This window comes from Drosophila obscura, unplaced genomic scaffold (genome assembly GCF_018151105.1).
Source record: "Drosophila obscura isolate BZ-5 IFL unplaced genomic scaffold, ASM1815110v1 contig_186, whole genome shotgun sequence".
Taxonomy (NCBI): domain Eukaryota; kingdom Metazoa; phylum Arthropoda; class Insecta; order Diptera; family Drosophilidae; genus Drosophila; species Drosophila obscura.
This window is the reverse complement of record NW_024542774.1, coordinates 7,545,937-7,570,880: the sequence shown is the minus strand read 5'-3', so window position 1 is coordinate 7,570,880 and position 24,944 is coordinate 7,545,937. Positions and strand designations below refer to the sequence as shown.

The following is a 24,944-nucleotide window of genomic DNA, read 5'->3' as shown; positions in this document are numbered from 1 at the left end:
ACAGAACTATCCAAAATGGTTTCAATTTACATATTTCTCTGTCTTAATCTGGCTGCTTCCTTCCTCTGGGACTACTCCGAATCCCCTGACACTGGGAACAATTACAAATGGAAGCATAAGCTGCTCTCAAATTACCATCAACGTGATAGACATTCGACATGGATCCCATTCCTTTCCGCTGCCTTTAGTTTGTTGGATTTGCAAGCTGCCCAACTCTCCCCCGCAACTTTTGCGCTTGTTTCATCTTTTCTGTGGCATTTTTTGGTTCTTTTATTTTTTTTGCAATGCAAATGGAAACCATTTCCTTTATCCTTGCTGCCGCAGGCTATTGGCATAGTCAAGAATGTGCTTGCCAGAACATCAGTGACTCTCCATATCTCTGACTTTTGGTTCTTTCCCCCACCGCTGTCAGAGATTGATTTTACATCTGTAATTGCAGCAGCATCGACATGGCCCAGAAAGATACGAACCAACGAGTATGTGTGGGCGACTCATCACTGCCATCCATTGTGGCTGCTGTAGGCTGCAGCCATATTTCACATACTTCTACGGTTACGGAGTAGCCCTATAATTTCCGCACTAAACCCTGCCGCATCATCCGTGTCTGAGTGGACAATGGAAGTCCTTACTTAATGTCCCCTGGCTTAGTCGCAGTGCTAAATAAGTTAACAATGGACCACAAAGTTTCAGTGCAGAGACTGACCACGAGTGAGGGCGTTCCCTGACATGGCTAAGACTTTGAGATCACTCGCTGGATTAGACGGATTCGTGTTTCAGAGTGTCCAGAGTAGCCAGTAACCAATGGAAATGGTTCCCATTCCCATTTCCAGCCACGCCCCAGTCTTTAGCCTTGACTGACTGCATTTTATTGGTAAATTTCCCCCTGAAAATTGGGTGTCATGTTGCATGCTACACATTTGGTAAATTGCTGGCACTTAATACCCCATCAAAGCCAAATAAAAGTGGCAGCGAAAAAACACCAAACGATGCGGAAAAACGGCAAAAGTTGAAGGATTAAGTCAATGAAAATAAATTGGAAAGAAAGCTAAATGAATATTCCAGTTGAAGGGCAGAGCAAAAGTGGTTTCTCGCACGTATTTATCCAGCGCAATTTGCAACTTAAAGCGCTGACATCGCGTCGTATGCGTAATATCCGCATAAAGTGTAATTTAGCCGCCACCTTGGCAACCGACTCCCTGTGCCACACATTTGCCTGCCACCACACCCACTGTTGCCCCATCATCACGTGTGGCAGGATGCAGAGCTCTAAATATTTATGCCAAAGAAATGGCGAACGTTGGAGGAATGCCGATGGAGGAGATGCTTCTGATGCTGTTCCTCCTCCTCCTACTGCTACTGCTGCGGCTTGAGCTCCATCACCAGCTTGGTGATGATGATGATGATGTGGCAGCCGCAACATGCTTCCTCAAATATTTACAGACAGTAAGTTAGTTAGTGTTCAAGGGCCACACCAGTGCCGGGAACTTTGCCAATGCATCTTGAAGATTCTTGCCAAATTATTCCATTTTTATCCTCCCCTCTTTTTGAAAAAGTTTTCGATAATTTGCAAGTTCGCGGCAATCGATTGCTTCTTGCTGAGTTTGTGCTGAAAGTACCCTCTACATTATTTTGTTTTTCTTTCTGTACCCCACCCTTTGCATTCCTCTTCTGCAGTGCATAATTAATTTCGTTTATCATTGTCGCAGCGCTTAAAGCATAAATTAAAATAATAAGCGAGCCGCCAGCGTCGCGCGACGGACGTTGAAAAACTGTTGAATGCGCCACATGGCGTATGATTAACGCAATGATAAAGCAAACTTACCCCGCTATCGCACTCACCACTGCCACTCGCCTCTCGGCCACTGCCACTTAATGAAGGCCACTCCTCCAGATACTCGTTTCTCCTTCTCTTTTTTCTTTTATTCCATGCCAGCGGCAGACGTATGGGGCGTATGAGTAATCTAGCTTTCGTGTAGAACATAACATAAAATCTGACGTATTTTTTTGTTCATTATTTTCTCAACGCTAACAAAAACAATTGATGTTTAATAATATTCATTTGGTTTAATGGTAGTACGGGCCGACCAGACCAGACGGTTTTTGTGGGGGTTTGTATAAACGTTGGTCGATAAAGAGAATGAACAAAGGGCAAGTAAAATGTATGAAAAAGGTTATGAACCATACAAAAAATAAGGAGAATCATTTTTTCAAAGATTTTATCCATAGGATATGGAAAATGAATAAAATATTAGCTCTATTGAACAAAAAAACAAGTAGCTGTTAGCAAGAAAACATTAACATTTTAAGCGACTTAAAATATGCGAAAAATATACTTTAAAAGACAAGCAAAAAAAAGTATTGTCTGCATCGGCCGGGAATCGAACCCGGGCCGCCCGCGTGGCAGGCGAGCATTCTACCACTGAACCACCGATGCTTGGTGACATATCCCTACCCCTTGACCGAATCTAAACTCTAAATGGTGATACGAAAAAGTTAATCTAATCTAAAAAAAAAACCAGCCAAAAGCAGGTTCTTCCTTGAGGTAAATGTAAATCTCAATTAGAGGGTATCAAAATGTTGCCCCATCGAAATATGTTTACAGCAAAGACTTTATTCTTTAATTTTGCAATAAATTGCTTACAAAATATTGTTTATATATCTTAAGTGTGTTGAAAATTACAAAAATAATGTCTGCTTCGAAGAGTCTGAGAATTGGCTACAAATTTTTTTATATTTATGAACTTAATAGGCATGCCAAAAGCAACAAAATCAAGAGGAAACCTCCATTTGAGTGGATAATATGGGAGTGGGAGTGGATGGAATAGATAGGCTGTGAAGATGGATGGCTCTGGGCATATCTCATTTACTAGTTTATTGAGCACTTTATGGGGGAAAACGACTTCACGCCGACGCGTCGCTGGCAGATGAATTTCTATATTGTTTCCCAGGGTCCGCCCCAAGTAAACAGAAATGGGAAAACTTTGCCTCCGTTTTCAATAGCCAATTAAAAGCTTAGGGCTGCCTGCCCCACTGCTGACAATGCGGCCACTTGTGGGACTCATAAAATATGCACGGACAGGCGGCAGCTCTCACTGTCCATTGTTTGCTCTTCCGCAACAGAGTCTGCCCGGGATTTCAGTTCGAGGATTATGGAAAATTTTTACTGCTTTTAGTTTCCATTTACATGAACCAACTGTATATTCAAAGCCGGTCCAAATCTTTGAGGAAAGTGGAAGTTTGGGATGTTTTCGTTGAAAATATATGTACGTACTCCACACATTTCGCCAGACTATTTGCCTCAAGATGATTTTTAATTAAATTTTCAAAGTACTTGAAGAATCATTTTAGTTGTGAATCAAAGCTCATTTAAAATATAATCTCTTGAAATAAAAAAACAGTTCCCTGGCAATTTTGGCAAAAATAATTTATGAAAATTTAAATTAAAAAAAAATACCGTTAGAAATGTGCCAGAGCTACGCGGTTAGTGCAGTTGACAGCACGCCCAAGCCACATCCGTGTACATATACTGCACACAAGGGCAGATACAAACGTATTTCAGGCTGGCATGTACATGTACATCCCCGGAATTGGAAATGGTTTCCATTAAACCTAATGCGGGCTGTCAGTTCGTTGAATTTTTAATTGTCTAATGGAGTGGAAGATTTTAATTGGCGTTAGACTCGTATCTCCCTCAAATCTAATTGTTTCTGATGCCTTGCTGTGGATTATCAAACGTTTTGTTCTGTTTTCCACTGCCACTGCATTCAAGCTTCCATTTCAATTTGGCTTTACGTCACTTTAGCATTACAACATTCCCATTTTATTATCATTTTATTGCAACATTATCCGGATTATTGATTTACATTTCAGTTGAGCTGCGGTTCAACTTTTACAATTATTGCAACTAAACTTTATCGGAATAATTTTCAGTATGCAATTTAATTCCATTTTAATTGGGTTCAACGTTTATTCTTATTTCAATTTAATTTTCGATTGACTACAGAAATTTCCGTTACTTTGTTTTTTTTTTATATATTTTTACTTTTCAATTTTGACCTAAGAATCTCTTAAGAAATCCCCACTTTTGGTACAATTCCATACTCATTAAATTCTCCCGGCTACCTCCCTCTCCGATTGCCATTAGCTTGGGTAATTACATGGTATGTCTGGACATTAGGAATTCATATGCTGCCCGCCTTTACGCTCTCAAGTACAGTCATTGCGGGCTAATTAAGTTGTCAACTTTTGGGTTGAAGGGCTGGCTGTACATTAATTGGGGATTACGTGGTTAACACTTGATCTGGCGAACCACGTCGGAAAGCTTTCGCCCAGACAGAGGAAAGTGTAAGACACTGGAGAGCGCTTTACGGAATATTCATAAACTGCGTATTTACAGTTAATTTGCTTATGCATTTGCTTTCTCAGTCTCGTCTGAGGGTCTGCTGGGTGTCCTTCACCCACTCACCTACTCTCTCTCTCTCTTGTGCTGGAGCTCTTGTCTGTCTTTTTCCCTGCAGCTATTTTCAAATTGTTTTACAAGCACTTTGTAGCTTTTGTTTTTTTCTGGAATTGTTCTAGCAGATTTTTGTTGTCTTGGCTTACCAGCAGCATATTTACATTTACATCTACATATGTATGTATGTTTATTTTTATCCAAGGACAAGGACAATAGTGGGGCGTAAGCTAAAAACAAATAAAAATATCTGATTGTACTGCATATGACGTTCTTTTATTACATTCCCTATCCAACATGCATGCATAGATATATGTATGCGACTCTCTCTGCGACTGTCCAAGGATACACTCACACTCACATGTGGCACATGGCAAGGTCGTGCTGATGCTGGGGGGCACAATCAGAAAATTACATTCCATTCATCTGGAACTAAAGGCCAGGCAAAAGACTCGTTAACCGTGCTAACTTGGCCAATTGTCAGTCCATTAGAAGTGGGTCCCAGGCCAACTTCATAAGCTTTCGTCGCTGTTGGTGTGTAACTTTGTTTAAGGCAGCAGTCAGTCCCTCCCCTACCTCCCTTACTCAGGCGACTGATGTCTGCATTTTGAAGTTATTTATCACCTCTTAGACTTTGGTCACGCAAACCCATGCCCCACCCACCTATTTCCTTCTCCTCTGTCGCTATCTTTCTCTCTCTCTCTTTGTCTATCTTTGCTTTGCATGTTTTTGGAAGGAATGATGCATGACGAAGCGGAGTGCAGTGGGGCAGGGAGGTGTCTGTTTGTGTGTGTGTGTGTGTGGCAGGACGAGGACAACACAGTCGTGTGCACGTGCTTATAAACAATTATTTATGCAAAAAGGTGAACAACATGATGGGTCGTGACAATGATAAGGCTCTGCACGAGCAAGTGGAAAATGTCAGGAAATAAAAATGTTGTTATTTAATTTCTGTCATATACCCTCTTTATATAAGAAATGAAGAGGATAAGAGGGCAGAAATAAACTTCCGCATGTTAACATATGATATTGATCGAAAAAAATGCAAATAATCCATGAAAAATAAACAAAATAAGCGACACGAAACCTGTAGGTAATGCTAAAAAGATTTCATCCAGTAGAGGAAACGAAGGAACTATTCTAATGGCATTTTCCATGCCATGACTCCTCTCTCCAGCAGTCAACCACTTGATACTCATTGTGTTGTTCGAGTTTTCTAAACTTATTTGGCCAAATGTGCCTCCGCTTCAAATGGGATTTGCCTCCCTTTCAATTGGAACTTGTACATTTGCCTTTGCCCCCGATGGGAGCGGAATGACAACGAATGTCTGTGGACTGACACCTAACATCCCTGGGGCCACCGGCTATGGGCAGGGACTGTGGCAGTGGCAGACAGACAGAAAAGAAATTCAACTTGTCGGGCCTCATCATCATAATAAAAAAATGACGCTCGAACTTTGACGCAAAAGTTTTTTTTATACCCAAAAAAATGAACAACAACAAGCGGTACTTTACTTTGCCTCCATCTGCCTTTTTTTTTGGGATTTTTTCTTTTTTTTGCATATTATTTAAATAAAAAATGAGTTTTTGACAGTCGGAGTGAGAAAGGGTGGGGAGCGGTGCGGCTGTAAGGGTGAGCAGTTTGTTAGCTGACAAGTGAGGGAATTGTTCTGCTGTACTCCATTGCCTTCCTTGCTCTCAGCTCATCTCAGTTCCGTGACTTTATATGCTTCGGCAACACTCGGCACGGCACACACAATGTTGCCAGATATAAATAAATCTCTTTAATGTCCCCGCTGAAGCTTGGTCCTTCCGTTTCTCTCGCTGCTCTCCTTCCACCTAACAGAGCACCAGTTGCTGGCTGCCCTGCCCCCTTGCCTGCTGCTCGGTTTCACTATTGTTCCTCTTGGCTCTTTCCTGCTGGTCCTGGACATATTTTTATATCCCTGCAGACAGAGGGTATTACGATTTTGGATAGCGGTCTGTGGTTGTCTGAGAAGAAAAGTTTTTTCGACCCTATAGAGTATACATTTTAAGTATGGTTTTGATTAGCACCAGCAGCATCCATCTGATAATTCCTTTTGTTTTAAAGATATCTGTCTGACACTTCATTTTCACATTTTTTGTTCCTGATGGCAGTATATAAATGGAAATCGCTCAGATTTTGTAATTTATTTTGTAATAAAGAAACAATAGTTGAAAAAAAGAGTTGTATTGTTTAAATTTTTGTTGTTTCTGAAAACCCAACGTAGGGCAAATCAAAGCTTTAGTTTTCATTGTACATATGTATGTATATCTACCATAGAAAATATCTACATATGTATCTGCAAGGGCATCCAAACCTTCGGCCACCTATGAAAGAGGGTGGGATTTCTTGTTTTTCGTTGTTGGTTTGTTGGTACTGTTGACATTCTCATTGCTCGTTTTCGTCCACTAGCATTCTCAAGTGGTAGTGGCTCTTGGGGCTCTGTCTCCCGTGGCTCGTCCCCTCGTCTCCGTGTCAGTCGCGCGGAGCAAATGTAATTGGTTTAGGTTGCAGCTTAACTTTTATGCTATTTGCTGCTCTTGAAGGTAATGAAATTTCATGGCATTTGACTCGCTGCCCTAGCAGAATACTACGTAGGACGTAGGAGTACAGACGACAGTACATTACATGTAGCTGGCCATCCTTAGCGTATACGTAATGCTGTTTTATTTATCGAGTCCGACAGGCTGTGTAGTAGACAGTCATATATCAACGTAATTACTGCACCTGTCTGAACCAACACTCAATTAATTGTTATTCCATTGAATTTCAATTTCAGGCAATTTCTCACTGGTCAGTCGCTCAATTAGTCAAAAGCGACCAGTGACCAACGACCACCGAGAACTGATAGATGGGGAATTTATATGAAGCTCCCCCCAAGCACAAATGGGAGTGAACAGGCGAGTAGCTGGTAGGTGCGAGTGCTGAGGCAATTGCAGGACCCTGCAATTGTGTGGGATTCTCTCTAATGGCCTTGTTTCAAGTTTGTTTCTCAGTGAAAGATTTGTTGCCAGAGAGTTCCTTTTATGTACAAATTATATACATATTTACACCCAGCAAAAGCACAGATCCCTTTCATTGAAAATTCCACTCGAAAGGGCTTTTATTGCGCTTAGAGCGCTTGACACTGAAAAGTTACCATTTATCTGAGGCAAATCTGAGGCATAGCTTTGGTCATACCATTACTGTGCATTCAAATACTCTTGTAGTTGCAGTTTATTTATCGCCAACTAATTTTCAAAGCTGCCAGGAAAGTTTTACACAAGTTTCAATGCCACAGAAACCCAAAACACACAGAATGAGACAGACAGAGAGAGAGGGAGAGAGATATGCATAGAAGGAAATTGCCATTCCACATCCGCCATCATGCAAATTGAATTATATCCCCAAAGCAAAGCCAATGAATAGAATGGCATTTCCAGAACTCAGACATAGTCAAACAGTGTCACATCCATCTGTGGGTGGGTTGGGGTGTGCTTGTGGCTCCCATTGATTTTTGGCTGCAGTTATATACTTATTTTCATGAGCTGCCAAATATAAAAAAAAAAAAAATAATAATGGAAAGGAAAGGATAGTACCAAAACAAATCTGATTTGCATCTGCCGCATTGGCTTTTTGATTTAATTCCAAGTTCTGGCAGAAACAAGTACGAACAGGACACAGAACCCTTGCCTGGCACGCCCCTTTTAGCCACTTGAGCGCACAATTAGCTGTCAGGCTTGAATGGAGAGCAGGCTGTTCCTTTGTTCCGGGGCCTGCTTTGTTCCCCCAAATATTTTCAGCAGCTCCAACGACAAAGTGCCGCACTTGTGTTTGACAATTCAATTTGTAGTCGAGATCCCTTCCCAGTTTCTTGGCTAACGAGCTGCTTGAATGATATGCTGCTGCATGCTGCTCCATTCTTCTAGTGCGCCCTGTGCTGTTCGGGCACTACACTACGCTGCAGGGTCCTGCAGCTGGGAGCTGGTAGCTGAAAGCTGAATATTGATCCCCAGGATAATCGCTAAGCAGTCAAACAACATTGCTGCACCCGTGCCCATTGCACACCCATTCCGCCCCAGAAACGTTGCTCAGCAGGAGCTTATGGAAAATTTATAAGCTCAATGCGATTATCGGTGGGTGGGAAAAGTCGGGCTCCTGAAGTGGGATGTGGGAAGTGGGTGGGTGCGGTGCTAAGCTGCTCCGCATCGCACTGACAGCTGTGGAAATTATGGCGGCAGTTTGTCCTTCGCTGCTTGTTTGCGCCTGGGACAAGACACAAAAACAATTGGCACTTCCGCAACATTTCGCAAACGATTTGTTGTGCCGTTCGGTGTGGCCTGTGGCACACTTTAATGTTCAGCCCGTCTCTTAAATACTGCCATAGAGCGCTGACTTTAGTATGGGGCTTTGTCGGGTTGAGTGGGTGGGGGCCCAAAAGTTAAGGGGACCCTAGAGGGACATTTAACGTTGGCCGAGTATTAGTTGCATGTAGAAAACGGCACAGTTACGCTTAATGTTTGTTGGCAGTTGAAAAAACTGTGATTAAGATTAAGGATGCTTGCGGGTGGGAGACGACACGAAAGAACGAACGAACGAACACGCATGGACATGCATGAACTTGTTTTGGCCAACGGTAATTGCACAATTTCTGCCGACTGCGTAAATCGAGCTTAGCGATCCCCACTCAAGCAAAAGCTTTATAAGAGAGAGCGAGAGTAGAGTGGAAGTGAACTGGTATGGTATTAGCTTAAAGCTCTGCCTGCTTGGCTGGTCGCTACAGCTACAAATTGAATGCAGTCAGTCAGTCGCTTGTCACTGCAGATGAGTTTTTGCTTGATTTCTTTGGCAGCCAGCAGCTGTGTGCTTTTCTGATTAACTTTTTTAAATATTATTGTAGTTCAAATAACACACGAGCTTTATTGAAATGATTTTCAAATTAAATTAAAATATTCACAAAACATAAATATGGAAAATGATAAGCTTAATTAACACGCAAATATTATGCTTTATACTATTACCGTTTGGCAAATATTTAATTTAAATTTCATTTTAATTTTCAGCTCTAGTTTAAGCTCCAGTTTAAGCTCCTTCTTTAAACGATATTTTAATGGAAACATTTTGTACCACTCAGGTTGCTGGTGCTGGGTGCTGCTGTGGCTGGGTCCCCTGTCCCGGTTCCATTTCTCAGCGGCGACACTCGGCAGCCAAGTTTCAAATTTGAAAGTTTTTCGCATAAATTTCAAGCAGGCAAAAGCAACAACAACTACTAAGCTGAAACTGAAATGAAAAAAGAGACACTAAGCAGGAAAAGCAACAAAGTTGTGCTGCCCTGCAACCTCTCGACCCAGGAAGAGCTGTGGCCCTTGCACTAAGACCCTTTAAGTGCTTTTTCTATGACCACGATAGATCCAGAGCCCTGCGGCAGTTGGATTAAGTTGGATTTGATTGGATTCAAAGAATAAACATGGGAACATGTAGATACATAGTCGTATGGGACATTTGTTGAGAGTCCCCCACACCGCTGGGCGGTGGGACACCTTCATCTTCATTTGTTGCTGGACTTGGGCTGCGGGGGTGCTACGATTACTGCAACAATTTCGTAATCAGCAACGGACCCAATTTTTGCACTTGCAACACAACCCAACACGCCAAAAACCCACCACAGCCCCCGGAGAGAGCCCGAACTCTGGTTGGTTTCCGGGGCCACCAAAAGAGAGAGCGCACTTTCGCTCTCCCGGTCGGTACGTGGGCGGTCGCATGTTGCCACTGCCACATGTTGCAAGCATGTTGTCGGGCCCAAGCGGGCCCACCTGCTGCCGAGGCATCATAAATATTCAACAAAGTTAAGTTGTCATAGGGCTAAATGGAAGACCATTTTCCCCGACATATGTATGTGGCAAGGGGTGGTGTGGATCCAGGTGGCACGGATAATGGTGACTCCACGAAAAGCGAAACGGAATAAAAGTACAATTCGGAACATTTCCAGCAAAGTCATGGCCAACAGACGGGCGAGGGGACAGTCGAGTGAGGGGAGGAATTGGTTTCTGGAATTGATATTTCGGTACTTTGGTCCCCGTCATCTGAAATGCAGGAAAAAAGTTGTGTGTGGAAGGGCGAGGGCCGAGTGCCGCCTCCTGGGATGGGTATAAGAAGTGGCGTTCCCCACACACAAAGGTGAGTAATGACCCTTGAAGCGGACTCCCAGTGCCTGTGGGCAACAATTGGGCAGAGAAGCAGCTCCACCTCCTCCCCCCCAAGACAAAGGTCGAATTTGAATTGTTGTGAGAAGCTCTGGCAGCTGGACGAATTTCGATTGATTTATACTCTGGTGCGTCATATACCCAGTACCTCACAGAGTATGCCATTGTGCTCTTTAGTCTCTCATTGCGAGAGTTTTGCTTTGATAGTGTTGCCCATTTATTTGTGAGTAGCGGGTATCTTGTAGGCGGAATACCAAAATCTTACAACTATTCACCGTATGAATGGCATCCATGCTTGGGTGTGGGTTTAAATAAGCAATCAAAGGTAAAACATCCCATTTGGGAAACATAAATTCCTTGTACGATCTGCTTCGGTGCTTCAGTGAACCGTGACTCAAATGTCATCCGTTTGTGTCCTGTGTTTGTGCCCTTTGGCATTGTTTCATTCGATAGGAATACTCTCAAATCGGAGCCAACATTTTAGTGGAAACAAACTCAATTTTTTGAAAATCTAACTGTGTTAATATTGCGAGCATCATCAGATGTCTGGACTCGGAATCAATGGCTTTGGACGCATCGGTCGCGTGTTTCTACGCAACTGTCTGATGCGCAAGGAGGCGCAAGTGCTGGCCATCAATGACCCCTCAATGGACCCCAAGTACTTGGCCTATATGCTGCGTCACGACTCCACGCACGGCATATTCAACGAGAAGATCTCCCTGGAGGGAAACACATTGGTGGTCAATGGGAAGAAGATCAAGCTGCTGAAGGAGTCCGATCCCAAGAAGCTCAAGTGGAAAGATCTGGGCGTGACAACTGTCGTCGATTGCTCGGGCCGCTTTACCACTTTAAAGGCGTGCCAGGTCCATTTGGATGGGGGCGCCAAGAAGGTGGTCATCTCTGCCCCCTCGTCCGATGCCCCGATGTTTGTGTGCGGCGTTAATTTGGACAAGTATAAACCGGACATGAAGATCATATCGAACGCCTCATGCACCACCAACTGCCTGGCCCCGCTGGCCAAGGTGGTGCACGACAAGTTCCAAATTGTGGAGGGTCTGATGACCACGGTGCATGCCGCCACCGCCACCCAGAAGATCATCGATGGGCCGAGCAACAAGGCATGGCGCGATGGTCGCAGTGGAATGTGCAATATCATACCAGCATCCACGGGCGCTGCCAAGGCAGTGGGCAAGGTGATTCCCTCTCTGAACGGGAAGCTCACGGGCATGGCGTTCCGTGTGCCCGTCCCAAATGTCTCTGTGGTGGATCTGACATGCCGCCTGGAAAAGGCTGCCAAATTGGATGATATCAAAAAGGCCGTAAAGGCAGCGGCCGAGGGTGATATGAAGGGTATCCTTGGCTATGTGGAGGAGGAGGTCGTCTCCTCGGACTTCAACGGTTCGCGCTTTGCGTCCGTTTTCGATGCCAAAGGCCTGCATTGCCCTCAGCGATAACTTTGTCAAGCTGATTGCCTGGTATGACAATGAGACGGGCTACTCGTGTCGCCTCTTCGATCTGATTGTGTACACCCAACTGGCGGACAAGTGTGCCGAGGAAGCGCTGAAGAAGATGTGTGCTGAGAAAGAGCTGAAGAAGAAGTGCGCCGAGGAGGAGCTGAAGAAGAAGTGTGCCGAGAAAGACAAGGATCCCTGCAAGAAGAAATAGGAAAAAAATTATATTTTAATTATTTTATTGTGTTATAGAAATTCCCTTTATACGAATTTAATATTTTATTGGGTTCACCCAAGCAGTGATCGCTTGTGTTCTTTGGGCGATGGCTTAGACATTACTGGAATTCCTCTGGAATTGCATAGCGGATATGCTTCTTATTTCGTTCTCCGCCCCCTCCACGGCACCATCACCGCTCTGATGGTGGTCCGCCTCAACAATGATGTCGTCTAGCGTTGGAGTCTTGATTCTGCTGCGTATAATGAGATCCCTTTCGGCCGGGGCCTGCAAGTGCAGCGGATTGGTGGCCAGCTCGGCGGCCCCGTCTATGGGGACGCCTTGGAGGCCGAGTGTCATGTTGACCTTCGAATGCTGGCCAGAAGTCAGTTCGCTGCTCGGTTGCACATTGTCCAATGAGGTGGGAGGACGCAGGCGAGCCGGATCCAGTAGAGAGTGCATTTTGGTTTGCTTGCGTGGAGTGCGGGCCGGTGAGGCCTTCCTGGAGTTGTAATTCTTCAGCTGCTTGGATCTAAAGGGTAAGTCTTAAGTCATGTAGCCAGACGAGATCGGAGCCGGGTGTACTTACGCTTCCAGGAGCTTTAGCAACAAACGGTGATACGCCTCATATTCGTCCTTGCCAAACTCGTTGGGATCGTGGCGAGCGTGCTCGTACATATCACAATACTGGTGAATCATGCGCTGGCCTGCACCGTTGAGGGTGACCGACAGCGTGGTAAGGAGAAACGCACGAAGACTCTCGTGGGCGTGCCTTGTGCTGCCATCCGCCCGGGCGATCTCAGATTCCAGCAGTTTTACGTCATCTACAGCCTTCATTCTGTAGTAATACGGCGGCAGAGGCTCCTCCTGCTCCGGCTGCACTATGTACTTGTCGCCTTCGTTCCACAGCAGCCTTGGCTCCTGGGCTATCTTCTGGATGCAGTCCAATCGTCGTTCGATCTCTCGACGCAGCACTTTCTTGGCATCGGTGCCCACTGGAACATGAGGACCGCGACGTCCACGCAGCTGGAACCGCATTATCTGTCGCTTGGCAAAGATAAAGAGCATCAGGGATGTGAGGACACCTCCACTGATGATTATGATTATCATAACACCCGAAAGCTGCTCCATGCTGTTGCCTGTGGCTTCCTTGCTCGAACTTTCTGGAGAGCGCAAGTCGCTTATCTTATGCAGGTGTAGTCCATCCATAAGTTTTTTTTTTTATTATCCCCCGTATCACGGATATAAACAATTTTCGCTTTGTTTTGCTGTGTGCGCCCAAACAGCTGATATGGTAGTCGATAGGCGTTACATAGAGATGTGCACGAATGATATCGATTAGTCGTAGTTCAAAAATTTTAATTCAATTCTGCGGTCCTTTTGAAAAATATTTACATGCTAAAAGTTTAATCCTTTCGGATGTACAGTCTCTTTTGGCAGCCAGCGCTCGTGCTCCTTATCCTCTTATCCACTTTACGTCCATGGATAGTTGTTGCTGAAGAGAACCGTTCCCAGCAGGCTGTATGTGAGGCACCATATGAACAGTGCCCCAGTTTTGGAGCGGAACGAGAGCTGGAATGTGTTGGGCATGTGATCGGCGGCAAACCAATAGAACACGGGCGTAGCCGATGCCAAGAGTCGAGTGGAAACTTGAATGTGTACGTACAACGTGCAGACGAGGGTCAGCACAGCGGCGTGAAGTACGAATGGGAACGAAATGTGCTCCTTAAGGAGGCATTTGTACTCGGCATGGTTGATCTTCGACCATGTGTTAGCAACGAGCTTCCTGATGTAGTCGTAGCAGTGCCAATGCATGAAGAGCAGCATGGGGAGGGCCAACAGAAAGTTTGGAAGCTGCTTCCACTTGTAGTAGCGCAGAAAGCCCACATCCCAGTAGTGCGATTGGACATACGTGTAGGGAAACGGCAGGGTGTATCCGCACCAGGGCGATCCAGCCGATGCCTGGCCCAGAGACCAAGTAGCTCCTCTCCTTGGCGTAGTCCAAGATGTGCTGGTCATGCTGCACCTTAACATCGGGCAGGCAGTACAGCCTGTAGATGTAGAAGTAATACGTGTGAAGGATTCCGAGAGCAACAAGCATTGCCAGGCCCATTTTGATGAGCTGCCAGCAGCGCTGCGCCGAGCTCGTAGAGAGCAGAATGTGGCGAGCAACGAAATACAAGGGAAATCCCAGGGTTATGAGTCCATTGGAGCGACAGACCAAGCATCCAGTCAAGGCAGCTCCCAGCCTTAGAGTCCGAAATTCCTTCTCAGATCGCATGCACTCCAGCATGAGCGAGAAGCTGGCGAAGGCAAAGAAGGTCTCTGAGTAGGCGGCACTAAAGAATATCGACGCCGGATTAAAGCAGAAGATCAAAGCCGCATTCCAGCTCTTGTTGTGGTCGTTGAACATCCGTTGGGTCAGCTTGTGTAGGACGTTGGCCGCCTTGCAGAATATCCAGACATTGAGAGCCACCGCCACAAGCAAAATGAGCGCGTCTCGGGACAATGGTACACCCAAGTGAAGGCAGGCCTGTGCCACGTGACGCACAACGACTGGATACAGCGGATAGAACGCCAGGGTGTTCTCATAAGTGTACAAATTGCTGGCTATGTGCAGGAAGTACTCGCCATCCCAGTGCCGTAGGCCAGACAGGCTCTGCAGCACCAGTTTGTCCAGCCAAGGAAACGGTCCATTCTTGCTAGCGTCCTCGGATTGCGGCATGCGGAACACGTCGGGCTTGTGGTTGGGCGTGGCAAAGTTGGCCACCAGTTGGACCACCAGCACCATGACCCGACTGACCAGTGCCAGCTTGGTAACTTTTCTAGTCATTTGCTAAGCCTGCGAAGGGTGGAGTCATGAGGCATGTGATTCACACCCAAATTCAAAGCTTACCTGTGTATGACACAATCAGATTGCATTCAACTTGCACCCTCCACGCCTTTGGCAGCGTTAGCAAGCTATTCAAAGGGCACTCTCGGGGTGGGAATGTCCTGGCGTATGCAGCGGTAGTGAATATTTTGTGCATAAAATAGTTTGCTTTGCCTGCCCGGCAACTGGACAATTCCACAACAGGCTCGCGATAAAACGGCAATCGATAGGGCTGCAACAGTGAGTACACACCTGCATAGAGCATATTCTAAGCGATAGTTGACTATCGAAAGATCCCCATCCGCAGAATATAGTGGCGGCATTTTGTGGGCACACTGTTGGCATTTTTGTTTTTAAGTAAATCTTTTGTGCTAAAACTAAGTGTATAGATGTCTCGAAACAATGCCAAACAGTGCCAAAAAGTCAGACGGCGCCAGCAGCGCCAGCTCAACGCCCAAGCGAGCGCGAAAGCGGCGGCGTGTTGACCGACAGAGTCTCGACTCTCAGGTGGACGATGATGCCAAGGAAATAGATCGCCGGCTGCGGAAGGTGGCTCGTGACAATTCCATTAGCAGCGAGGATATGCATAGGGTGGTTCGCAGTGTCGTTCGCAATGACCACGTGCTGGCATTGGTCACCCTGAAGGCGGAGGATGAGCTAGCCAGGGAGCGGCTGGAGTCGACCGAGCAGCAGAAACGGGGCGCCATCATCATCACAGACACCCCCTCGGTGGCCAAGCTGACCCGTGCCAAGGCGAGGGAGCTGAATTGCACTCCGAGCATTAGTCTGCCTTCCCTGAACGATTCGCCGGTCGACGCGAATGGAATAGAGGCGCTGATACGCGACGATTTGCACTCGGACGAGGAGGATGAGGAGTATACCTTCAAGGAAGACGACTTTCACGAGGTGGGCAACGCTTTTGCCATAGCATATCCATCATTAATGTGTCTTGTTTTGTAGTCTGACGAGGATCCAAACACCACAGCCTCTGACATGGACTCCAATCCATGCACACCAAACACCCCGCTCACTGGAACTGAAGAGTCGCCTGTCAAGTTCTCAGACGACGGCTGCTTCAAGGTGCCGCTTGACAAAAATATTGCTGGAAATGAAGATCTGCGCATTGCCACGCGTACGCGTTCCAAACTATGTCTGCAGGAGACGACAATCGAGGACCTGCAGTCGGGATTTGTGCCGCCTGATCTGGAGCCCAGTGATATAGTCGAGCCCGACATGACGGCCACTGATGCCGACTGGATGCAGTTCCTTAACGATTTCACAAAGCCTTTGAGTGTGTAGAAAGTTTACTTCATCGCCTTTTCCACGTAGTAATCCTTTGTATTTTCGCAGATAATAATTTTCTAGGTGATGACGATGATCTCATTGAAGATCCAGAGTATGTGGCCGTTGACCACATTGATTCGGAGTATGAAAACGCCGAGGAGTTGCGTGATGTCAATATATCCAAGAAGGAGCTCACTGACCTGGTGTCCGAACTGTTTGCCGGGCTCCTGCAGGAGGGAGTATCATTCGAATCCGTTGAACTGGAGACCCCACAGAAATTCCTGGATAGCGCAAATATTTCGGTTGATCCCATTGACCAGGTATCGCGGCATATCAATTTTGATGAGCAGCCAGCCATGACTGCCTCCCACCAGCCCGAACTGGATGCCTTTCGACCGAGTGTACCCTGTACGGATAATAATATGGCCATGCTAATGCCCGTTCCCGTTGCTGTGCCGCAGGATGGGGATCCGAATCAGTCTGTAGGGGCTGGGAGTCTGAACAGTCCCTGCAAGATTGTGAATGTGCCAGCAGATGCCTTAAATGAGCCACCAGAACTGATTGCCGTGCCGCTGGCTGGTCAACCCAATTGCTTCCAGCTGGCGAAGGTCATTGCAAATGGTCCACTGCCCCTCTACAATCCTTCAGAGCAAGATCCCTTCCTAGACTACGCTGACACAGAGACGTCGGAACCGCCCACATCATCTAAATGCAGCAAGGATCGTTACATGAAGCCATACGATACGAACTTCACCTGGGAATACATATCGGTGCGCAAGCACGTCTACGCGGAGTACGATGAACAGTTCGAAAATCTGCGAAGTATCCAACCAGCCCCTCCCATTGCACGTGGCATGGGATTTACACAGTATCAGCACGATACGCTGCAACAGCAGCTGCGTATTCACACTCAACTGCTCACCCAGAGCTACCTTCAAACCTACTCGCATCCCACACTCTATTCGATGGCTAAGAAGCCCAAGGAATTGCTAGAGAATCTTCATCAGAGGGCAGCCACAGACGCCAGCTTCAATTGCACGAACCTGAAGGAAGCCATCGAGCTGGTCCGACAGTGGGAGCACGATCTCAATAGCGACGACTTCCAGGAGGAGAATAAAAAGATGATGGACTTCATCAACAAAGAGACTGACTTGACGTGAGTGCCAAAGGATTTTCTCTTTCCTGCCCAATATAATGGCTCTTCTCTTTCTCGTATAGCGGTGGCCGAACGCGGCAGGTGCCTCGGCTTGCGTCGAGGATAATGGATCTCATGCTGGACAGTCGAGTATTCATGTATCCGAAATATCTTCCACGCATGGCCTTCAAACCGCGCATTCCGCACATAACCGCGTGGGCTCCATACGAGTACCAACTGATAGCCATGGGCCTGGAGAAGCATATGACTGACATTAAGAATGCCAAGAGACCGCTGCGTAAGAGCGCCGATCCTGTGCGCATATCCTGCAAGCGTATGGCCAAGGATTTACTGCATGGCAAATCGGGCAGAAGAATTTTCTTCAAGGTCATTGAGCTGCGCGAAACATATCAGTATAATCCCGTCAAGTATTACTTCGATCACGAGCGGGCGCCGCCCATCAACCACATACTACTGGGCTTCGACAGAGGCCAAGTGCTGATCCCGCGCGAACGCTACCAGGAGCTGCCCAGTGCCTGGCAATACTACATGCAGGTGAGGATTTCTTCATATTACATTTAATTAGGGGGGAAAATCTCAAGCGGGAAATACGTTAAGCTAGCTAGTTAATGGCCCACACGATCTCTGGGTATGAGACGCAGTTCGGAGCCATGCTTCAGGAATACATTTCCGGCCGTCTGCTGGGGGCTGATGCCAATGCCATCGTCGGTGATGATCGCGCTCGTCTCGGGGGGCACTTTGAACTCCTCTGATGCGAATTTGAGCACGGCCGTGAATGGGGTTCCCTCCGGTACGCTGAGCACCTTGAAGGGCAACTTTGGGTCCGAGGTTAGCGTGATTTTAAAGGTTACTTTGCTCATGTTGGAATGCAGATAGATTTCTCAGTGACGTGGTCAGTTTTTGTGTTTTTGTGTACAGTAAACAGCTGCCAGTGTCGATTGTCGCTAATGGAATCCGTACTCGACTTGGCTGTGCAATACGGCTGAAATTGAAATATTTTAATTAGAAAGTTGCCTCCACATAATATTAATATTTTAATTAATAACAAAAAATATGTTTTTGGGACTCACTTTTTGTTGCCAAGAGTGCGATAGACAATGGCAATACTATCGGAAACTACCGACCGCAAGTGATAGTGCGCCTGTTGACTGCGCGGCTATCGATAGTTGCCTACCTTTGTTTCTCTCATCCCTGAATGTTTATAAATTCGGGAAAATTTTCTATAGTCGCCTGAATTGTCGAATATTTTGCAGAAAACGTGGGAAAAGAAGCGTGCCAGGCGCACCATAAAGCCAGTCAAGGCCTCAGCTGAAGCCAGTGCATCGTATATTGATTTTGTGCGCGAGGCAATCGGCGAAGATTTGCAATTGCCCGAGAGTCTAGGCGAGGCTGCCATCCCAGACGGGGGTGCCACTGTTTCAGCACTCGTAGAGACACCAAAGAAGTCTCAAAGGAAGCCAAACTACGCAGCGAAAAAGAAGGATCGCCAATCGTCCTTGCTGACCATCAATGTGAACTATGTGTTTGGAGGCGGCACTGATACGGACATACAAGGAGCTGGTGTCTCCGTTCCCTTCCAGCAGGGAAACTTGGCCGAGAATGTGGTGAACATTAATCGTACGCTACACACCAGCGCGGAATGCAGTCACGTTCTGGCTCTGCCTTCACCACCGCCTCCCTTGGGCGAAGATGCACCACCTGCCATCAACTACACGGTGGATGCGTTGACGAATTCTCTGAAGAGAAACGATTCTGAAAACTCCAGCGAGGTAGAAACTACGCAGCAGGGTCTGTTGCTTACTTCCTCGACAGGCCACGAAAGCATCTCCCTGACAGGCACAAGAACAGGATCAGGCAGAAACTGCAAAAAGGCTCGCTATCAAATATTTAAGCCAAGGATTCAATCCCGCAATAAGTCGCGTTCCAGCTTATCCCCGCCACAGAGTCGCTACCACAGTTTGCACAAACGTTTGCGCCATAAACTGCAGAAGCGCTGCCATCACCTAATCACCAACTACGCATCCTACCTGCAAAAGGAAACCGAAAAGTACGAGGCCTGCGAGCCTGTACAGCTCGTCCACAGACACTTTCTGGCCCTCGAACTGTACACACTGATGCTCGGTGACTTGAAAATGCTGTGCAACAATAAGGTGCAACCCTCGACATCGACCTCGACGCAGCAAAAACGATCACGAGACGATCATGAAACGGCTCGGATTCGCAAGGCCAACCGTCAGGAGGAACTTCTCCGGCACATGCTGCAGCCAGATGGATCAGAAGAGCAAAACCGCAACGATGCCAGTGAGTTCAAATGGATTTCAAGTGTACATATAGTACATCGTACTGATTCTTGTATCTTTGTACAGTTTTTGCCTATAATTTCTATGACAAAGTGGAGGAGGCCTTGCTGAATGCGGACCGGGTGGAGGATTGCAAGAAATTTAATAAATTGCTGCAGACCTTTGATCCCCAGCATGACAAAGTGTCCGATTTATATCTAGTAAGCATACAATATTGTCCGCCTTTTGAGCAAACATTACAACTTGTGGTTTACCTTGCAGAAAGTGGAAAATCTGCTCTTGCCCGATTATCCCGAATTGGCAGAGGTATTCCTCAACTTTCTGCTACCTGCGGAGGCCGCTGAGCTGGGGAAGTTCTTCCAGCACTTTATGATCAGCAATGCCAGCAATTTTATCAACAAACTGAATATATATTTTTGCAAGCAACCCGCCCAGATAAGAAAGATCTACGCCTGCCTCAGTGAGCTGGCGGAGCTGCCCAGTGTTAGCATGAAGAAGGTGGAAAATAAGATTATGCCCTTGCTCAAGGGCAACCAGTTTCTGTGCGATTGGTTTGTGCGGCAATTCCCTCAGGGCAAGCCCCCAAAACGGTGAGAGGAGATGATTGCGTCATTCTTGAAATCCTCAATTAATAATTTAATATTTACAGAATGATGCCCCCTGTGGAGACGTTTAATCTGCATGAGATGCAGCACAACACAACCGGCGAGTATACAGAGACGGTTCACGATTACGCGGACCCTGTTACGCAGCCGAAGCCACCAGCAGCATGCAGATTGAAGTACATCAATGGACGCATGTTCTATGGCTCCAAAATTCTGCTACCCGCCAAACTCTCGTTCATGGCTGCCAGCATCTACAACGAGCAATTGCACGATTTGCCAGCAGGTTCTGTCGATGCCCTGACCTGTGTCCACGGCATTCGGACACACGGCGAAAAGCTGCTGAGCCTGGCCACGTCGGTGGACAGCGACGATGCGGCTGACCGGAGTGAAGAAGATGATGCGAGTCGTGGCCTGATCATTGACACAACTGGCGATGAGCTGAACAGTAGCTCCTCCATCGAGATGTGCGACGATCTGACACTGAAAGCTCATGCCGTGCGGCTGAATGCCAGCCTCTATGGCAATCAAAACTTTGGAGCCACCAGTACGCCCAATGCCAGCCATTCCCAGGGCCATCATCCGAATGCCAGGAAAACGGCCATCAACTTTGGCGAATTGTCGCCACGCAAGCAGGCGAATAGCTCAGGGCTGAGTCCGTTGTCGGGCTTGTCACCGCATCTGGACAAGCGGAAATCGCCCACAAAGAAGGTACGCTCTCCACAGAACCAGACGCAGCCTAAACCTCGCTTAAATGTTACGCCCATGGTGGTTATCCATGAGACTCGGCCCCCACCCTCGCCAGCCATTGAATGTGCCAAACGCTTGCGAACCTTGATTGACCAGGAAAGTGCTCGAGACTCCACCGATAACAAAGCGGGTATCCGCGTCATTGCCCAGGCGAAGCAGAAGCCAACAGCCACACTCTCTGTGCCCAAAGTGGAGCCCGACACTCAGGATGATCGTGAGTTCCTGTCGGACAATGGCGGCAGCCTGCCCCGCTCCCCGCAGTCCTTTACCCCCGTCAAAATGGACTTGGGACAGTCGGAGGAGGAGCTAGAGCCGCTGCGGGTGAGTGCTGGCAATACTCCCCAGCACGTGATCACGACGCAGTTCGACAGCGACGAGGACTGCAAACTGGATGTGGTGGCCAGTCTGGCGAATTTCACAACCGCCGAAGAGGCCTCCGCTGCTGGGTCTCAGGCCACAGTGGCTGCCAGCACATCGAAACCGGCATCACCACCTTACAGTTGTACCAAGTCATCGCCGTGGACGCGCGAAGAGGATAAGGTAATTCTAACCGAAATGAAAATGGGGGCACGTGATCGGGAGCAGCTCATTAGGCGGATGCGCGCCAAGCTCAAGCATCGAAATTTCATCGAGCTGCGCACCCGACATCAGTTCCTCATGGACTTTCTGTCTAAACTGCAGGGTAAGTAGGGTAACGAACGCGGCTCTGTGTCTTGTATTATATACTCCAAACTGAATAATTAGTTGTCTCAACTATGATTAGGACTAGAAAGGAGCCCACACCTATGCGGGCTCTCCCTAAGATGAGTTTCCCCACTATCGTTAAGACTGTTAACATTCGTAAATAAAATGTTTTTTAATATAAATCGATACTCACTCGTTGCTCCAAACCTCATAACCTTTCCGAAACGAACACATTTGCTTGACTTGATTTATTCTCGATACAATGCTGAGAGCTGCTCATCAATTGGACCCCGAGGCGACGATTGATCAGCCGAAGTATGCGTTCTTCTTCTGTGTGATGGGAGCCGTTTCAGCCATTGTCTTCTCCACGCTGGGAGCAGCGTATGGGACTGCCAAGTCGGCCATCGGCATCTCATCGATGGCGGTCAAGCATCCGGAGCTGATAATGAAGTCCATCATACCCGTGGTAATGGCTGGCATCATAGCCATCTATGGACTGGTTGTCTCGGTGCTGTTGACCGGTTCGCTGGTGAAGATGTACCCCACCTACAAGGGATTCCTCAATCTGGGTGCCGGTCTGTCTGTGGGTCTCTCTGGAATGGCCGCTGGCTTTGCCATTGGCGTTGTGGGTGATGCTGGTGTCCGTGCAGCTGCACAGCAGCCGAAGCTGTTTGTGGGTCTCATATTGATACTGATATTTGCCGAGGTCTTGGGCCTCTATGGCCTGATAGTGGCCATCTATTTATTTACCAAATGAAATATCAATAAAAATGGGACATCTTCACGTCCCACAAGTTCTTCATAAGCCAACGAGCCAACAGTTTTGTTTGCTGGGGAACCGGTTCTTACATCTGTTTCACGAGGGTCTAACATTTCCCCACTATTTGCTCAACTGTAAGATGTGCTGCAGCATTGGTTATTCAGTTTGTTGGGCGACAGCGTCGGAGTCACTTCGCTTGTGGTCCCAAAATGTTTCTCCATTTCGTTGGCTTCTACTTGGTGCTCAGCGTTTGCCTGTTGCACGTAAAATCTCAAGAGAACACAACTCTGGCAGGAAACACAACTGTCGCGGGAAACTCCACAAAAATTGTGATGGTGCGTCCACTACACAAGAACGAGGATCGAAAGAAGGATATGATGCATATTGTCATACACAAGATACTGCCGGGGGATCCCTACTACAGAGTGTTCGATGGCGACCAAACCAAAGCGCGACGCTTCACCAACAAGATTTGGCAACGTCTCCTGGATCGTTACAATACCATGCTGATATAATTTAAGTGAAGTTTATTTAACTAGTAATTTTGTTAGGTGATTATAATAAAACTGGAGCTGAAGATGGAATCATCGTTTGATGCAGAGTCTTTCGCGTGCAGGCAGGAGCTGGATCTGGTGGTAAACACCTCCGGCTCTGGATGGGAATGGGAGTGGGAGTGTTCTTGCACTTGGGAATCCTTCACTAGCGTAAAGGTGCCCACAGCTGTTCTGCAGTGGGCATCGTTTTGGCAATCAGAGTCGCTGGCCCAACTCGCACAGCCGCAATGCATCGCCTCGTCCGCCGGCAAATGCTGAGGCGCCACACAGCTGACCACGCACTCCTCGGCCGCGGGTTGCTGCTGGCGACGGGTCCGACATCGACGCCAGCTCCGACCAATGGCACGGAAGCAGCAAATGCCCATGCACACGTCGGAGGTGCCCTTGAGGCAGAGAAAGAACTCTGGCATGAAGGAGGGATTGATCACCGCATACACGACTATGTTCAGGGACAGCTGCAGGGCATTGAGCGTGATGCAGATCACCTCCACCTGCTCCATCACTGACTCATCCACTTTGTTGGTGTCGCCGCCGAACAGCAGATTGAGCGAACTCTTTCGCGATGTCATATGCGCCGGCAGTTCCCCGATCATATACAGCGTTATCACAATCACAATGCTCACTGTCAGCTTCATTTGGTGCTGCGAATAGGGAATAGGGAACAAATAGATATCTTAAGATTAGAATTCAACATCTCGCCCGCATTGTTTTGTCGGCAACTGTACCTGATATCGTTTGATGGTGGTGCGTGTGTCGCCATTGTTGGCAGTGGCCTGGCAAAGTCGACTCTGCTTGGTCCATCGTCGAAAGGCAATGATGATGGCCGTGTTGCCGATAAGCAGGAATACGGCTGGCAGCAGGGCCAGCAGGGTGAAGCTGAACCAGTTGTGCACCTTATAGAATCTGCAGAAAGAATTCCATTCGTAAAGAAAGCGGACGCCCAGCCTCTCTCTGACAAAACTCACGTGGAGTAGTAGAACTCTTGCACATGACAGGTACCGTCCTGATCCACATAGAAGACGAAAAAATATGGCATGTTGACGGCAATGGAGACGGCGATCACAACAGCGATCATATAGCGAGCCACCTTGCGACGACAGAACCTCGGCGGTCCACTGTTTCGCCTAAAGCTGGCCAAATAGGTGAAGCGATCCAGGCTGAGGCAGGCGAGAATCAGATTGGCCGCTCCCGTGCTGATGCCGAAGAGCGGCGTCTGCCACTGGTAGTCGTAGGCGATCCAGGCGGGGCTGTAGTAGAAGTAGCTGCGCGACAGAGCCGTCAGCGTGATCAGCAGACAGGAGACGCAGTCCATCCAAGAGAGCGCCGCCAGATAGGTGAAGGCCGAGGGCGTCATCTTGGGCCGCATGAACACCACCGCATTGATGAAATTCGTGCACAGGCCGAAGGTGGAAAGCGTGGGCACGGCCAGGCCGTACAGCACAAAGATCACCACCGGTGGTATTCTCCTCTGGAAGATGCACGCATCGCTGTGTGATGGCATATCCTGCTGCGGGTCCAGCTCCCAGGGGCCGGCACTCTCACTCCGGCTTAAATTCAATGCGAACATGACAGATGGGCTGACTCGATGGATGGGTCGATGTTGATGTCGATGAATGACTGGCGGCGACTGGCAGCCGATGCCTTGCCTGGACATGTC

At 47.5% G+C, this 24,944-nt stretch overlaps 8 protein-coding genes and 1 non-coding gene across 9 annotated transcripts; 4 read left to right on the top strand and 5 right to left on the bottom strand.

Annotated features, from left to right (window-relative positions):
• Positions 1-2,363: 2,363 nt before the first annotated feature.
• Trnag-gcc lies at positions 2,364-2,434 on the bottom strand. Its single transcript has one exon. It is a non-coding gene; the product is annotated as a tRNA-Gly (tRNA).
• Positions 2,435-11,087: 8,653 nt separating this feature from the next.
• On the top strand, positions 11,088-12,408 carry LOC111076662 (glyceraldehyde-3-phosphate dehydrogenase). Its single transcript, XM_022370538.2, is given in 2 exon segments — positions 11,088-12,087; positions 12,089-12,408. Coding segments are annotated over 2 exon segments (1,122 nt in total). The 5' UTR covers positions 11,088-11,202; the 3' UTR covers positions 12,326-12,408.
• On the bottom strand, positions 12,334-13,624 carry LOC111076663 (protein C1orf43 homolog). The gene is made up of 2 exons (XM_022370539.2): positions 12,915-13,624; positions 12,334-12,857 (listed from the first exon to the last, which is right to left on the bottom strand). Exons 1-2 carry the CDS (start codon positions 13,532-13,534, stop codon positions 12,440-12,442), a joined length of 1,038 nt encoding a protein of 345 aa, XP_022226231.2. The 5' UTR covers positions 13,535-13,624; the 3' UTR covers positions 12,334-12,439.
• Positions 13,625-13,667: 43 nt separating this feature from the next.
• On the bottom strand, positions 13,668-15,426 carry LOC111076661 (GPI mannosyltransferase 2). The gene is given in 3 exon segments (XM_022370537.2): positions 13,668-14,293; positions 14,295-15,167; positions 15,222-15,426. Coding segments are annotated over 2 exon segments (1,359 nt in total). The 5' UTR covers positions 15,159-15,167; positions 15,222-15,426; the 3' UTR covers positions 13,668-13,798.
• A 107-nt stretch (positions 15,427-15,533) lies between these two features.
• LOC111076659 lies at positions 15,534-22,159 on the top strand. Its single transcript, XM_022370534.2, has 8 exons — positions 15,534-16,103; positions 16,158-16,488; positions 16,548-17,637; positions 17,700-18,171; positions 18,891-19,938; positions 20,004-20,137; positions 20,199-20,527; positions 20,587-22,159. The coding sequence occupies exons 1-8, from the start codon at positions 15,600-15,602 to the stop codon at positions 21,977-21,979; spliced, it is 5,301 nt and encodes a 1,766-aa protein (XP_022226226.2). The 5' UTR covers positions 15,534-15,599; the 3' UTR covers positions 21,980-22,159.
• On the bottom strand, positions 18,179-18,805 carry LOC111076666 (ubiquitin-fold modifier 1). Its single transcript, XM_022370542.2, has 2 exons — positions 18,708-18,805; positions 18,179-18,619 (listed from the first exon to the last, which is right to left on the bottom strand). Exon 2 carries the CDS (start codon positions 18,495-18,497, stop codon positions 18,243-18,245), a length of 255 nt encoding a protein of 84 aa, XP_022226234.1. The 5' UTR covers positions 18,498-18,619; positions 18,708-18,805; the 3' UTR covers positions 18,179-18,242.
• Positions 22,139-22,783, top strand: LOC111076664 (V-type proton ATPase 16 kDa proteolipid subunit). Its single transcript, XM_022370540.2, has one exon. It carries the CDS (start codon positions 22,236-22,238, stop codon positions 22,728-22,730), a length of 495 nt encoding a protein of 164 aa, XP_022226232.1. The 5' UTR covers positions 22,139-22,235; the 3' UTR covers positions 22,731-22,783.
• A 159-nt stretch (positions 22,784-22,942) lies between these two features.
• Positions 22,943-23,311, top strand: LOC111076665. Its single transcript, XM_022370541.2, has one exon. The coding sequence runs from the start codon at positions 22,943-22,945 to the stop codon at positions 23,246-23,248; it is 306 nt and encodes a 101-aa protein (XP_022226233.2). The 3' UTR covers positions 23,249-23,311.
• LOC111076660 lies at positions 23,260-24,901 on the bottom strand. Its single transcript, XM_022370536.2, has 3 exons — positions 24,253-24,901; positions 24,013-24,190; positions 23,260-23,928 (listed from the first exon to the last, which is right to left on the bottom strand). Exons 1-3 carry the CDS (start codon positions 24,852-24,854, stop codon positions 23,281-23,283), a joined length of 1,428 nt encoding a protein of 475 aa, XP_022226228.2. The 5' UTR covers positions 24,855-24,901; the 3' UTR covers positions 23,260-23,280.
• Between the last annotated feature and the right edge of the window lie 43 nt (positions 24,902-24,944).